This window comes from Camelus ferus, chromosome 11 (genome assembly GCF_009834535.1).
Source record: "Camelus ferus isolate YT-003-E chromosome 11, BCGSAC_Cfer_1.0, whole genome shotgun sequence".
Classification (NCBI taxonomy): Eukaryota; Metazoa; Chordata; class Mammalia; order Artiodactyla; family Camelidae; genus Camelus; species Camelus ferus.
Genome location: NC_045706.1, coordinates 16,040,555 through 16,055,879, shown reverse-complemented (window position 1 = coordinate 16,055,879; position 15,325 = coordinate 16,040,555). Strand labels below are relative to the sequence as shown.

General features: G+C 43.5%; 1 protein-coding gene across 41 annotated transcripts in view; it reads left to right on the top strand.

Annotated features, from left to right (window-relative positions):
* TCF7L2 (transcription factor 7 like 2) overlaps positions 1–15,325 on the top strand; it is a 190,686-nt gene that overhangs the window by 3,270 nt on the left and 172,091 nt on the right. For 27 of the 41 annotated variants that reach the window (XM_032490895.1, XM_032490898.1, XM_032490896.1 and 24 more), the window contains exon 4: positions 9,993–10,061. The exons of the other annotated variants lie outside the window; for them this stretch is intronic. In XM_032490895.1, the coding sequence (XP_032346786.1) occupies positions 9,993–10,061 (69 nt within the window). The remainder of the gene's footprint in view (positions 1–9,992; positions 10,062–15,325) is intronic. 41 annotated transcript variants of the gene reach the window in all.

Genomic DNA, 15,325 nt, shown 5'->3' with positions numbered 1-15,325 from the left:
CTTACTCACCTCCCCTCCCCCTATGATGGAAGCCTCTCTGGTATTATTTTAAAATCCACTTAGCCATCTGAAAGGCCATCTGAATATTGAGCTTTGATGGCAGGCTTGCTGGCCCTCTTGACTCTTTGCAAATTCCCTGGCTGTGACTGGTGGCAGTCTTGCCCTACCTACTCTGTCCTGAAACTCCAACAGTTGTGTTGTGCTGTAATTAGGAAACAGGGAAATTGTTAAAGGCAAATAAATGATTTCCCGGTGTGAAAAGGAAGGCTCCCAACAACCCGTCCCCCTTTGTGGGCATTGTAGGAATACACAGCGTCTAGTTATTTTAATTGTGGACATAGCGGGTGGCCTGGTGCTGTGACATCAGATTGAGTCTGAGAAGACGTTTCTGAACTCAGGAGGCAGTTTTAGTATTTGCGTCTCAAACACCAACAGGCATCTTTGTGCACCCACCCTTCCTTCTTCCTATCGGTTACCTGTGTTAGTTTGTGTGCTCTAAAATTAAAGTTATTTATTTAAGTCGGTAAGCAGAGCAGTGGAAATGAGGATGAGAGGCTGTTTTGTGTCACTCCTGACGTCTTCGATCAGAGGGCCGGCTTGCAATTCCAGATTTGATACAGCTGCGGAAGGAACCTATAGGCAAGATAGCAGTCTTTTCATGCTCATCTGAAATTCTTAGTGCTTCATAGAATGTTTCTGAGCGCAAGGTGTAAAGACAAATTAGCTATATGCTGTGTTCTTTTCCCTACCCTCCTTGGTGGTGGTATTTTCTTGCTACATTTACTGTTACTTATGAGTGTACCTGTAAGCAGTCGCATCCTTTAAAAAGCAAACTCTTTGGATTCCCGATTCCTGCTTTTCTACTGAAGAACGTAAAGAATTAAGGAGTATCATTAAATGAGCTTATGATGAATAATACATTATCTCAAGAATAATGCTTTAATTGCTGAAGACGCCATAAAGCTTGATAGTAATAATTTTATTTTAAAACGACAAAGATTTCTGCATAACATTAATGTAGTCTTTGATACAGTAATAGGACCGGCTTTTAAAAAGACAGATTCGAATACAAAAAAGCATTAAGGAGAGAGGTCTGGTTAAGTAGATGGGAGGTGATAGACCCGGCAAATATTAGAATCGTGGTAACAATTGTATACTAAAGATAAGAATACTGTTACCATTTTAAAGTTGATTGGAAAAGTAGTTTTGCATTTCTTTTTCCTTCCTGCCAAATGAGAATATGGAATATGGTGGCCGAAATTCCAGTTAGGCTTGAAATTCTTTTTAAGGACTTGATTATTAGAGCTTTTGCATCTTTGATCCAAAGTTCTTTGCTTTTCAGCTGACGCTATTTGCTACTAGGCTGAACAAATAAATAAGCAGCATCTTGAATTCATTTTTGAACTTGGAATCCAGCATTTAAAGGAGACCAAGAGGGCCCTATTCATTGGGGTTTTATTTAGCTGGGCAGCAACTTCTTTTTCTGCCCGGTGAAAAATGGATGTTTTCTCCTCGCTCAAACAACATAATCCTTTCTAATACAAAAGATTTAGACCTCGGAGTGTGAAGGGTTAATGGTGGTCCTTCCCCGCTGTCCTCCCACCCCCCACCTTCACCCCTGATTGTTTTGACAACACTTTGCAAAGTGTGACATTCCAAGCCCCTACATAACAATGTAATATTACTGTAATTACACAGGTCATTACATTTTAAATAGAGAACAATAAAATGCTTATCGCCCTGAAAAAGAACAGGTGTTCTTGCCCTTCTTTGGTATTTATGCTAATTGTTTTTCATCTCCTTCAGAAATATTTATGGCGAACATGTTTAGATTTCAGTCTGAATGCAACAGTATTAATTCTGTGCTAATCTTTATAGGTTGGGGTTTAATGTCTGCAGTTTGGATTATGGGCTCACCATTCACCCCATAAGTCATATTTTAATGATTATACATTTAATATGCCAGCGCTTTGCAGTTTGTTGAAATGAAAGCTTTCTGAAACCCCAGAAACAAACTGTTAGGCAGTTGGGAGCCTAAAGTGTTTATCTGGAAGAAGTGTTTTTGGAAACTTTTGACTGCTGAAGGGAAGTAGCTTTCACGGATGCCCCCTATCTGATTGAGAAAAGATTTGGAGGAAAACAATCCTTGTCCTTGCTAGGAGTTTTCTACCTTGATTTTTAATTTTGCTGATATGGATTTCATTTAGAGTCCCAGCTGGAAGCTGGTCAGCTTTCTGTTTCTTAGCAAGCTGTGAAAAAGTTACAGGAAGGTTTCCGGGGGCTGGCAGATCAAGAATGCTGTTCTGTTCGCAGCGCAGGATAACTGCAGTTCTGCACGCCATTAAAAAAATATTTGCTTTAGAAACCCAGCATTTTAATAGTTGCACCAGAGGCTGTGCTTTTAAAGATTACAGTAGACGTCTTTCCAGGTCTTGAATGCCTCCTCACATCCCCCGAGGTGCCTGTGTGCATGCAAAAAGTGCCTAGGGTTCTTGGTGGAGAAATGTTTGTTGCAACTTCTCTTACCCACGCACAGTGGGTAAACTACAAGGTGTCTAAGTGGATTTTGCATTTTGTCAGATGTTTCACGACAGGGGCCCCTGAATCACATTAAAAATGCACTGTAGAGAAAGGACAGCTGCAAATTTTTGTGCGGACGCGTGTTTCTGGACCATGACTAAAACTCCGAGGACCTTTTCCCCAGCTGTCTGGAAGTTCTGTGGAAGTTGGTTTATTGGCAGTTAAGTGTGAGGCACCCTGGATTTAGCAAAGGCTCTCTCCAACACAGGAAGTAGGTGACATTAGACTGGGGGAAGGGACGAGACTTCAGGCAAGGAGTGATTTACTCCTTTTTTGTTTTTTTAAATCGTGGCGTTGCCAAATAAATAGGCACTTTCCAAGGAAGTAGGTGTAAGCTTTTTAGTCTTGGTAAGTGGAATTAGATAATATCTTTAACCGCATTTATAACTGTTTCGAGGTGACACATTTCAGGAGTTTTGAAAAGGAGGGGGCTGAATCAAATTCTTGAGGCTTTCATTTTTGAAGGGGTGTGTGATGTGGGCGTCTGAGTTTCTTCTGGGAGTGGATATTGGCAACCGTGGAAGTAAATCTTCAACTCTGACTTATAATTGAGCACATTTGTGAAGGAAATGGTTAATTTTACAACCAAAGGCAAACTTGCACCTCGACAGGTCTGCTGAAAGAAATGTGCCCCAGTCCTTTGCTGGCAAGCGCCACCGGGTCATAAATCCACAGGCTTTATTTACAGCCCATAACACTTATGAATGTTAAGATATTTGACGCCACGTTGGCCTTATAATATTCAAGGTCCGCAGACACTGGCAGTAGCTCAAATTTCTCCAACTAATTATAAGCAATGAGATGGGGGCGTTGAGGACAGCCCATCGCAAATGCTGCCCCCTCCCCTCCTCTGACCCCCACCTCTACAGTCTTGAGCTTGCTGAGACAGACACCCCCCCCCCTTTGGCAGCTGACTCTTGTACTTTTCCTCCAGGCTATTGTTATACACATTTATAAAGAGCACTTTCAGGGATGGAAATTCAGTGGGGGGCTCTGCACAAATGCCTTTTTACAAAAGCAAAGTTGCTCTAGGTGTTTGCATCTTTTCCCCCCTTTCTTCTGGTTCCTCTCTTTTTCCTTTCTTTCTTGTCTTTCTTTTTTCTTTTCTTTTTTTTCCCCGAGATCCTGTTGCCTATATTGTGCATATTTCTCAGAATACTTAAAGAAACCTGATATAGGAGACTGCTCTTTAATTTATACGATGTTCCACTGAGCTGGAAGGGAAAATACACACATGGCAGAGTGCGCCGGTTAACGCGAGGGTTTAAAAAAAAAAGTGACACAGAGTGAGGAGAGTTGATTACAAGAATTAATAGATGACAAAAACAATCCAGGTTTACCTTTGGGATGGGAAGGCCACTCGTTTGGGAAAAGTGCACTGGTATCTTGGGGAGGGAGCGCAGAAAAAGAGCAGGGGAGGCAGAATAAATGCTTGGCTAAGATTGGTTAGAAAAGTGTAAGGAGATGGGACAAAGATTTGCACTTGAGGAAGTGGCTGGATTGAAATTAGGGACTAGAAGTTTCTTATGAGAGATGGAAATACCATGGTGGGGGTGTATGCTGTTAACAACGATATTGCTTTGCTCAGTAAAGACTGGTCCCAATCCACTTTTCACCCAGAGTTTTATATCCAGCAGCAGATGTATTGCATGTAAGTTATTGTGTGAGGGTCTGGGGGTGGGGCATCTGTGGTCGAGACCCCAATAATCCTGCCGACTTTAGTTTATTTTTTAAAAAGTGGGCTGTTTTAGCGTGCGTTATAAAACTGACCACATGGTAAAGGGGGAGTGGGATTCTGAGATGTGTGGGTAACTGTTGAGGGGGGCTGATGGCTCTGTCATTTCTGGCCAGATCCTTCCCTCCATCCAACCCAAACTTAAAGACCAAGGCTGAAAGGTTTTATTTTCTAATCAATGGAATGCAGAAACTTACTAGCCCTCAGGGACAGATATGAATCCCTTAACAGCTCATTACAAAGATGGGGCTGTGGGATCTTTGAACGGGTTATCAGCCCTGGTGTTCTTCGGTTTTCCCAGGATAGGTTTTTTCTTCCTTAGGCACATCTGATTTCGGGCTGGTAATTCAGTCTGTTATAGTTTTACCTTTTTTTTTTTTTTTTTTTTTTTTGGTCACAAAGTGGCCCTAAACAGCTCGGTCTACAGGGGAAGGAATGGCTATTAGTGGGATCAGCTCTGAAGGAGTTAAAATTGCTCGCTAAAGTTTGGCATCATGAAAATAAATTTGAGGCCTGGCAGGCATTAGTAAGGCACAGCACATTTACAGAGCTTAATTAGTACGAACTGTAATTGTTCATGGTCTGCCAGAAGAAGTAATGTTCAGGAAAAGTGGAGTCCCTCTCTTGCAGTCTTCAGTTTGAAACCGATAAATCACTTGCATATTTGTGTAGTGATTCAAATGGAGCTAAGACCTCTCCCATCCCAACATGTGGTAAATTGTAAAGTCAATGAATTGCAGATGTAGGCTACAGCGAGATTCTCTAAGAAAATGCAGAATGAATGGGAAAGAGTGATGCTATAAATATTTACTGAGGAGATAACTAGGGTCTTGCGTGCTGGGCCAATTGTGATGTATTAAATATATTAGCAAAATGCTTGAAAAATCGAGAGGATTCGTGTGGGTCTTTGGGTGGGTTGGTCTGTTTGGGAAAGTGAAATAAAAGGCGATATGTTATTGTGTCAGTTTTATTAAGCCTGAATCACAATGGCATACCCAGGGAAGGATGCATGAAACCCACATTAATGCAAATTAATTCGTTATGAGTTGCAGCGCTGTGACTGCTAAGTGGAGTAATGATGGGGCATCAGTTTAAGAGTGTTAGTGTAGCAACTTTTAATGAAAAATGCTGTGTTAGGAACATGTCTCAGCACTTCAGCCCACGTGTTTTTGTATGCTGGGAAATGTGTTTTGTACAAGAGCAGGAAACCTGATTCATTTTATCCCCCACTCTCCCAAACAGTTTAAGAACTGTAATTATGTTTTGATGTTTAAAGAAAATCATCTAATTTTCCCTCAAACCAATCCAGAAGTGTCCATCATAACCAAGTTCAACTTCAACTTTTTTTTTTTTGCAAGAGACTGCAGCACAAAGTGGAAAAACAATGAGCGTAGCATCCCCCCAAAGACTATAGATATAACTTTCTTGAAGCGATTCCCCTGCCCCCCCCCCCGCCTTTTTTTTCCTTCTTAGAGGATTTTGGTCTCAGGCAGTGTTGCAAGTCAATACTTCTTTCCCCAAATGTGAGTAGGTGGATGTGTATGGAAGCTGTATAAGTTAATGATCTTTCTCTGACTCATAGCTGATGGTTTCAGGTTGAGGAAAAGAAAAGAAAAAATTAATGAGGGTAAATAGACATTTGATGGAACATCGAGACAGTAGGAGAGATTGTTCCTGTGTCTGAAGGCATGTGTTTTGTTGCAGCAGAATTTCTGAAGGAGAATGCCAGGAAGTGAAAAGGGGTTGCCTTTGTTAAGTTGTTGTTTTAGGATGGTACAGATGTTCCGTGTCTGGATCTTTGCAGGAATGTTTAAGCCCCCTTACCTACCAGTCAGGGCTGGTTTTGCCTTCCCTGTGGAAGTTAGAAGCCCCCTTGGCACTTTTTAAAAGGGCAGGCAGGCACCCAAAGACCTGATCAGAAGTTTATTTCCCATTGTTAAAGGCTCCCAGCATAGGGCTGGGGTTGTCCTGAAAAAGACTGGTGACCTAAGAAGTATTCTTAAGCCCCTATTCTGTCTTAAAAGCTAATGACATGGAAATTAAACTTCAAGAGCCCCATGGTGGTAACTACACAGTAGAGAGGAAGGTGGACCCCAAACCCCCCAAAACCAAAACCTTTTAGGAAATGAATCTGGATTTCTTTCTTTTTAAAAATTTTTTAAATAAAAGAGAAAGCTAGGTGATTCATAAAACTGGAAATAAAGCAACTGTTCCCCTTCTTCCCAATTTAGTGGAATGAGTAGGCAGAAAGAATTAATCTTCATCATATTGGAAGTAAACTTAGTGCTGGAAAACCCAATGTAGGCCTTTTTTTTTTTTTTTTAAGTTGCCTTTGAGAGTGAGATTTCTGTGGTTGAAAAAGCTGTTTCCCTTTCCTCCCTGAATATCTCTGATGACTTGTATCTGAAGCATCAAATTTAGGGCCAGTAGTAGTGATTAGGAATGAAACGAGAGAAAGCTGGATGGGATAATAATAAAGGAGGTGGTTAATTGTAAAATGCTGGTTTTTGAATTGCTGGAGTATTTATACAAACCTGTGTTGAGCACAGCCACATCTCCACGGCGCTTCCTCTGGGCAGAGAGGGCTGGGTCATGGAGGAGGGAGTGGGTATTAGAATGGGTGGGTGGGCTTGGCCACTGTAACCAAGCACGCAGGAAGAGAAGGTTTGTTTTGTTGAGAGTTTCATGGGAAGGAAGGACATGAAAAGTACCTTGGTGTTCTCATTTGGTGCCAATTCCGGATGCCCCAGCGGGGGAGGCAACACGTTGAGGCCCTATTACGTGCCCAGGGTATAACAGCCACCATTGCTGGATGAGGAAGTGACTCGGAATGATGCAGGTGACCAAGAGCAGGAGGGTCCCAAGAGCCCAGGCATGGGGGAGCCTGGTTCTGAAACTCAGATCAGCCTTAGATCGCCAGCTAAGATCTCTCAACCTTCCCTCGTCTTCCAAAAAAAGCCCCAAAGGGCCAACCCTCTCTGTTCTTCCTTCTAGCTTTTTACAGAGATATAAATAAATTATTGTTCCAGTTTAGAATGCCAAGTTTTTACTGGGTCCTTATATTTTATCTTTGTTTTAAAAAGCTAGACTATAATGAACAAGGCATCTTTGTGTTTTACAGGGAAGGAAAAAGCAGTTTAAAGGGTGTGATTTAGAAGAGTATTTGGGAAAAGAGGGGGTGGAAACCCAGAGGAGAAACAAGAAAATTGTAAGTCCTCATTGCTGTAGCTGGGGAAAGTTGAGCTGGAAATCTCTCCAACACACTGGGTACTGGCTGGGAGTAGAGATTTCATTGGAGCTTGTGCTGTGTGTATTTTTGAGCTGGTCGAGGTTATTCTGTGTGCCGGGACACCTGTGGGGGGGTTAGATTGGTGTGTATGTGAACGTGAAGTTAACTTTGTTCTGTTGGATTCTTAAGGACCTTGCAGCTATATATTTACTGTCTTAATTGTAGCATTCTCTCTGGAGTTGTGTTGTTTGGATGGTGATGAATGCAAGGATTATGAATGGAATTGGACAAGTGAAAATTGAATTTGGATTAGCCACAGTTTCATTAATTTATTCAGAAGGCTGTGATTATATGAAATTTTGTTTCCACAACATATATACTTAGCTATCAGGTGTCCATTCAATTTTAATTGATGATAGGAGATTTCTGTGGTTACCCTGAGTGCAGATTGCCTTAGGGCTCCGCAGGGTTTGTGGGAAGAAAAAGCTTGGACAAGTTTCCATTAAGCTCTGAGTCAGGCAGTTGGAAAAGCGCAGAATAAAACCAGCTGAAAAGGGGGATAAGCTTTTAGTGTTGCCTCCTCTCCTGAGCAGGAGAGCCCCCCTCTCTGACAAGAGCTGCTCTTGGCCAAGAATTCCAAACTCGCAGAGGAACCTGTCCCTCTCACAAAAGTTGTTTGAACACGATGCAGAATTGTCACAGTAATTAGTGCGATCTCCGCTTACTGACTGGCAGCTTTCACAAAAAGGACAGGGGGGCCGAGGGGGCAAATTCATTGTCTTTTTCAGTGACTCACTTTGGATGAACTGCATCTGAGTGTGTGGGGGGCCGTGTGTGTGGGGGGCTTACCTTCAGTGGCTCAGCCTTTAGAGAGTGTGATCCATTCCTGTGCTTTGACAGGTTAAGGAATATGTAATTTTTTGACCCACCTGTATTGTGCCCCCTTTTAACTTTGATTACCATTATGTTTGGGAGCAAGCAGACTCATATATATATATATATATATATATATATATATAGGCAGTGTTTTGTGCTTTTTTTGTTCATTTGGAAAAGATCTAATGACCTCAGAACTTACTATATCCCCAACTAGGGACAAGACAGCCTTACCCCTTGAGCAGTGTGGATTTAGGCTATTTTAAAAATTTCATAACTATGTGGTATCTAGTTTGAGCTGGTTCAGAAGTTCTTATGTGAACTTCTTTTTTTCTCCTTAAAAAAAAAATCCGTATAAACTAGTTTTTTTTTTAACAGGGAGCAAGATACAAAATAATGAGGTCTCAAACTCACTTGCGGGCTGGGTTATGCTTTGCTGTACAGGAGGGTTCTGGTCATAGTCATTGTCTGGTGCTAGTAATAGCAATAGTTTGCGGTAATGATACAGACTTGTGTTTGGAAATGCAACTGATTTGCTTGTTGCTGCCCTCGAGGGGGATGGGCAGTGATTTTATAGGACTGTCTGATTCTTCATCATTTGTTCATTTATGGCAAGTTAAAATGCATTTTCAGATATTGTTGAGGTCCTTTAGTGACTGTTGCACTGTTTATGAAATAAATCAGCAGATAGTGTTTGTTTTCCCAATTGGTAGGAGCCTAAGATTAATGAGTATTATTTGGGAAAAGAAGAATTAGTAGAGGCATCTTGGTATTCCTTTCCCTTTGGGGTTACCCACTTCTTTGTTGGGGGGTCTACAGGACTTTAGAGGGAAAGGCCCAGGAGGGACTACGTGGAAGGTCTGGGTGAACCAGGGAGGTACCTGCACCCAGCGGCCCCCAAATAGGGGGTCTTTAGAAACTTCGGTGGCTCTTTGGCACTGGTTGGCTCCCCCTTTGGGGAAGTGTGGATTCCTAGAGTGCGTGCGGGCTGCAGAGCTGTCCCGAGCTGTCCTGGGACTGATAGCTTAGTCATTGCGAAAGAATGTATAAGGCATTGGGTGGCCCCTGAATTCTCCCTGACACATTTGTTTTCCCCAAAATAGAATTGTGTTTGAGAGTGAGAGCCCAGTTACTAGAACTCTGGGGGGGCTTGTACCTTTGCAGTCTTGTGGCTTCTCAACATCCTTTCTCTCCCAGTCTTTTCCTTCTTGCCTACGTGTCGCAATTCTGATTTTTGCAGCACACAGTTAATTTCTCTGCAGCCTCCTGCTCTGCACACTAGCTTCCTTTATGTCTTAATGGGCGTCCGTCTCTCCTTTTCATGTCATTGATCCTCACTCCTGTCCCCCCCTCCCGCCTTTGCTTACTGAATAGGTGTTTTTTTTTTTTTTTAACTTAAGATTATTATGAGCAGCTTATTTATAGCAACAGATAAAAATACACAGGTCTTGATTGAATGCCAAGGCTGCAGTTCAATCTAGGAAGGTTTGTCTGCTATTCATAAACTGCTTAAGATGTTTTCTTGTAGTTTGTGACATAAGCAGAACGCTTTGATTTGGTTTCTTTCTACAGCTCCATTTTCAGTCCGGGAGCACACATTACTCTGCGTACAAAACGATTGAACACCAGATTGCAATTCAGGTAGGACATGCAAGAGATCATGAAGCCTGATTTGTCAATATGTAGGTCTCTTGTGTCTCTTATTCTCTGCCCCTACCCCCAACCTAGATGATGATGATGATGATGATGATGATGGTGATGATGATGATGGTGGTGATGATGGTGGTGATGATGGTGGTGATGGTGGTGGTGGTGGTTGATTCATCAGGGGAGGTGGGAAGCCAAGAAGAAACAAGAGCAGAAGAAATGCTCCTAAAATGATCTAAAGATATGGAAGAAAGGAGAAGCCTGTGTTTTTTGCTAATAATATCTAGATCAGGCATAATGGTCTCACAGACCCCAGTTTGGCTACTGTTTTTGTTTGTTTGTTTGTTTTTGCCTAGGGAGGGGTCCTAAATTGGGACTCAGATGAGGGGACAGAATGTGAACGGGAAGAATTAAGGTGGGGGCAGGGGGGAGATGGGAGAGGAGGCTGTGTGACAGCCAGAGAGTTGTTTCCGGTGGGTCAGAATCATCTTAAGTGGTGCTAAGAATACCGCTTTTGACCTGATTGTTCTGAAATGTTGATTTCTCTTGGACCTGTTGATATATGACACTAGACGTACTGGAAGGGAAAGGCTTCGGATCCCAGCTTCTGATGAGTGTCCTGTTTCCTGCTCACGTAGTACTTCCATTCTCTTAAATCCAAAAGCTAGCTAAACAAATCATGGACTAATATAGACTCAGAGCTGAACTGATGCCAGCAGAATGCAGTAGTGGAGGGAGGGCAGACTAATACGATTTTCGTCTGTCTGCCTGGCCTTGCCAGGATGGATGCACCTCATGGTGTAACTAATGGTGCCGAAACTTCTTGAGTCTTCTGCTTCTGGGTTAACCCTTCGAAGGGAGGTTTTTGTTCCAGTCTGGCTCTGGGGTCGTCTCTCCTTGGAAGTTGGTATCGCTTGGTTGTATCATTCATGTTATTCCACTGCTCCCTTTCTGGTGGGTACCACTTGCGGGTAACTTGTGTCTGTGTTTGTGGTCTCGTGGAAGTGCAGCCACATCGCATCTCTGTAGCTCTGCTGTTTCAGATCTGCATCTGCCTGGAGAAGACTTCCCAATAGCCCTTGCCCCCCAGCTCAGTTGTGAATTACTCCACCAGCGAAAAGTGTGACTCAGCAGACATCATTATTTGTTGGAGCCCTAATATTTTGGGCTGATGTCAAGGTGACAGTAACGTATTTAAAAAATATTTTGGTTCCTTCTGCAGTTGTGTTGCCGATCTGTGTGTATATTTTAGGCGAAAGTGTAACTGTTGGGATTATTCCTTCACCCCCAGAGACTTCCAAGGCTGGAATTCTTGTTGGCCACTGTTCCCTCTGGCCCACGTCCTGGTGGACCCTTCCTCCTTTTGAGGAATGGCGCAGTGAATTTTGCTCCCAGAAAATGGTGTCGACTCAGGACTTGGTTGGCGAACAAGCCCAAACCCTAACTCTTGATGAATGGATGGATGAACAAACAATGTCTGGAGGCCTACTACATCTTGTGGAGGGCTGGGAAGCCCTGTTGCCTAGGGTGTGGGAATTGCTGAGGCTGAATAGCATCGTGATCCCTATCTTGATGTGGAAAGGCTGGCTGGGGCCATGTCACTGGGAGACCAGACTGGCTGAGACCAGACCAGCTGTTGTGTCTTTACACCCGTCGCTGAAATGTCCCTTGTTAGGTGGGGCCGTTCATCTTTCTCCAAACCACCTGGCCCGGTGCGGGCCACGTGAAGCTCTTTTCTCAGGAGGAAGACGGAGTAAATCACAGAGCTCATTGTGTGGAGGACTGAAACCATTGCTGTTCCTCTGTGAGCAGGTGGTACTGTTCTCCCCTGCTTCTGTTTGCTAGGGCTTGGTGCCCACGTGGGCAAACAGGGAGACATTTTATTAGAGACCCAGCTCCGCCATGCTTTCAGGGCTCACTCTCCCCCAGTCACCGCTAGACCGGGATGAGGCCAAGCCACATGGTATCTAGCTGTAATTTTAGTTCGCTCATCAAAGGATAAATGGCAAAACAAAACAAAACAAAAGAAGCCAAGGGAAAAAAAGAGGAAACCTCAGACGCAGTAAAATTGTTCCCAAGGCACACAGCAACTCTGTAGCAATGTGGGGCTTAGAGGGGAGGGTGGCCCTACTTGAGTGTAGAGTATAGCAGACGTTTCCTCTCTGCCCGACTCTCCAATTTAAGCCTTAAATGCAACGCGATTGTCGGGGCAGAATTTTCTTCCCTGGAAATTTACAACTGTCTAACCTTAATAAATACTGTATTTCAATCTGAGCTGAGCTGGTTGCTCTCCTAAGCTACATCCTAAAATAACCTCAAGTAGTATGACACCGTGCATCACATGAGATTCATACCCCTGTCCCCTCCCACCTCGCCTGTAATCTCAGGACTTGGCCAAGTTCATCGTTTACATGAATGGCCTCCGAGGGACTCTGTAGACATGTTATGTTCTTGGAAAAGGTTTGGACACAATATCGATTGATGCGTCGGGCTCTTCCTCACTTTTGACAGTCTCCTGACCTGGCTCAGTTTTGGAAAGACAAGAGTAACACAAAGACCATGTTCTCCCTAAATGGTTAACACAAATAAAATCGGAATGAAAATTAAAAAGCCTTTTTAAAGAAAAGACATAGTTTTTGAACTCTATTGACTTGTAAAGAGTTTTATTGTGATGATATAAATATAGCTCAGTGCACAGACCATTAGTGGAGAGGTGGATGAATGTTTACTTTTGTGAACATCCATGAAACCATCACTCAGATCCATATATATAGAATGGGGTTGGAATGCTTTTTCTGTAAAGGGCCACGTGGTAAATATTTTAGGCTTTGTGGGCCACACAGTCTCTGTGGTAACTACTCAATTCTGCCATTGTGTGTGAGAGCCGCCAAAAATATAAAGGAATAGGTACAGGTGCAACTGGGTCCCAATAAAACTTTATAAAAACAGACAGTGGCTAGATTTGGCACATAGGCTATAGTTTGCTGGGCCCTGAAAAAAAATATTACCAATTCCCCAGGAGTCTTGCTTATTTGAGGCTTCTCTCCCACTGCCAACAAAAATTCTCACCGTGGATTAGTTTCGTCTGTCACCATAGATTAGTTTTGTCTGTTTTTTAGCTTCTTAGAAATGAGATCATGTAGAATCTACTGTCTCATGTCTGGCCGCCCTCAGCATTGTGTTTGTGAGTTACATCCCTGTAATTGCCTGTGACATTGTTTGCTCCTTTTCACGGCCGTGTACTATTTCACAGCACACGTGTCCTATGTTTCTGGATATTTGGATTGCTTCTAGTTTTCTGCTATTATGAATATAAGGCCCTGGTAACCTAACCTGCATCTTTCGGAGGAATATATGTTTCAGATTCTGTTGTTTGTACCCAGAGTGGACTGGGTGAGTAATACCTGTGTTTAGCTTCTGTTGCCCTTTTGAAAAAGACCTGAACACTGGATTTCAGGTGTTGTCATTGAAAGGCACCAGCAGAGTGGTCGTTAGGTATGTGAGTGACGCGTAGGAGTCCACCCAGGCTCCCTTCATGAGGTGCTTTGTTTTCTGGCCCCTGCTCCTGGGAACTCCTCCCACCATCTCTCCATTAACTCCGGGAAAGGATTTTGCAGGCTGAGCACAGAGGTGGCCCGGTGTTGCGGATGCCCCCCAGGGACGCCCCGCAGGTGACTGTGGATAAACATTTAGGCACTCTCCCCGTTGCTTCCCTGAAGCTAGTTTTTCCACCACTCCTCCTTCATCATTATTCCAACCCTAAGAGCAGTTCTGTAATCAAGGTCAAGACCCATGGAAGATGTTTCCCTTGGTTTTCAGAAGGGCTACTTCAGAACCAATTAAGCCTTTGTTTTAAGAGTATTTTGGCCAAAGGTTGATGTTTTAACACCAAGTCAGATGTGATTTGGGGGGGGAAAAAAACTCCACACGCAACAAAAACAAACTGTGTAGACCTTTCTTGGTTGTTTTTCTTTTCAGATGTGAAGTGGTTTGTGTGTGTGTGTGTCTGTGTGTGTGTGTGCGTGCACAAAGACAACTAGGAGAAGATCCAGAAGAAATGGACCATTTTATTTGTTTACACAGCTGAGCAGTGGAGATTTTGCAGTGGGTGTTGCTTTCCCTCATGTCCTCAGGCTTGCACGTTCCCGTCTGAGTTCTGCCAGCTCATACCCCTCCTGCTCGGTCTTAGAACTCATCCCCCATGATTCAGTACGGCCTGAGGCCTCTCCTCAGGGTTTTGTGCTTTGTGGAGCCAGCGAGAGAAGGATAGAAGCTGGAGAGCATCTTGCCCCATGTTGTTCCTTTATTCTTGAATGTGAACTTGACATTGAGTCTTGTCTGAGTCTTTACGTGGTTGAGATTCCTGAGTTGTTGTGGCTTGGAGTCCATCACTTTGCCCCAGTAGATCCTTGTTGTTTGTGATCAGAGTGGCCAGAGAATTAGACCAGGGGGTTTGGCCAGGATGTTGGAGGGCTCCTGGCTTTTTTATTCCCCAGTTGACGTTTCTGATGGTTGGCTCTTGTGAATGAGGCCCTCCTTTGCTCCGCAAGTTCCCTGGCCTTGCAGTTTTCTTGAGGATTTGCCACCTCAGTTGAGGAGCAAATCTGGGCTAAGAGGGAGAACTCACAGAAACAACCTCAGTACTTGGTACATTCACTTCCTCACTTTTTCTTTACTCTTATTTCCAGACCTGGTTGTGAGATTTCATGTCCACTTTCCACAGAGGGGGTGTGTGTGCGTGTGTGTGTGTGCCCGAGAGAGAAAGAGACAGACAGAGACAGACAGACACAGATGTCATTTTCACTGGAGTACTTTGACAAAGCCTCCAGATGCCAGTTAACTCATTCCAAAGGTTCATTCACTTGCTACAAGTGATGAGTTATAGCCTAATTGTCTCATTGAAGTCCATACCTCAGAATATTTGTTCATTCATTCAGAAATGTTTGGTGTACTTCTGCTGTGTGCTTGGCCCCTGCGGAATTCGTCAGTGAGCAAAAACACGTCTGGGAGCTTCCTTTCTGGTGATGAGTTAGATGCTGACTTGTAAGTGCCCCACTCCCCTTGGTCCGATAGAGCAGGCTTCCTGTGCAGCCCGCGAGTTTGCATTTTTAATCAGGGTTCTGCTTTTCACCTACTGAAGTTTTGGGATTGTTGCCCCAGAGGCTTCTGGGATCAGTCAGTTGATCATTTATTGGCTGCTCAGTTGTTTTTCACTTGCTGACTAAAAATTGAGGGCTGGCCACGTACTCGATGGGGAT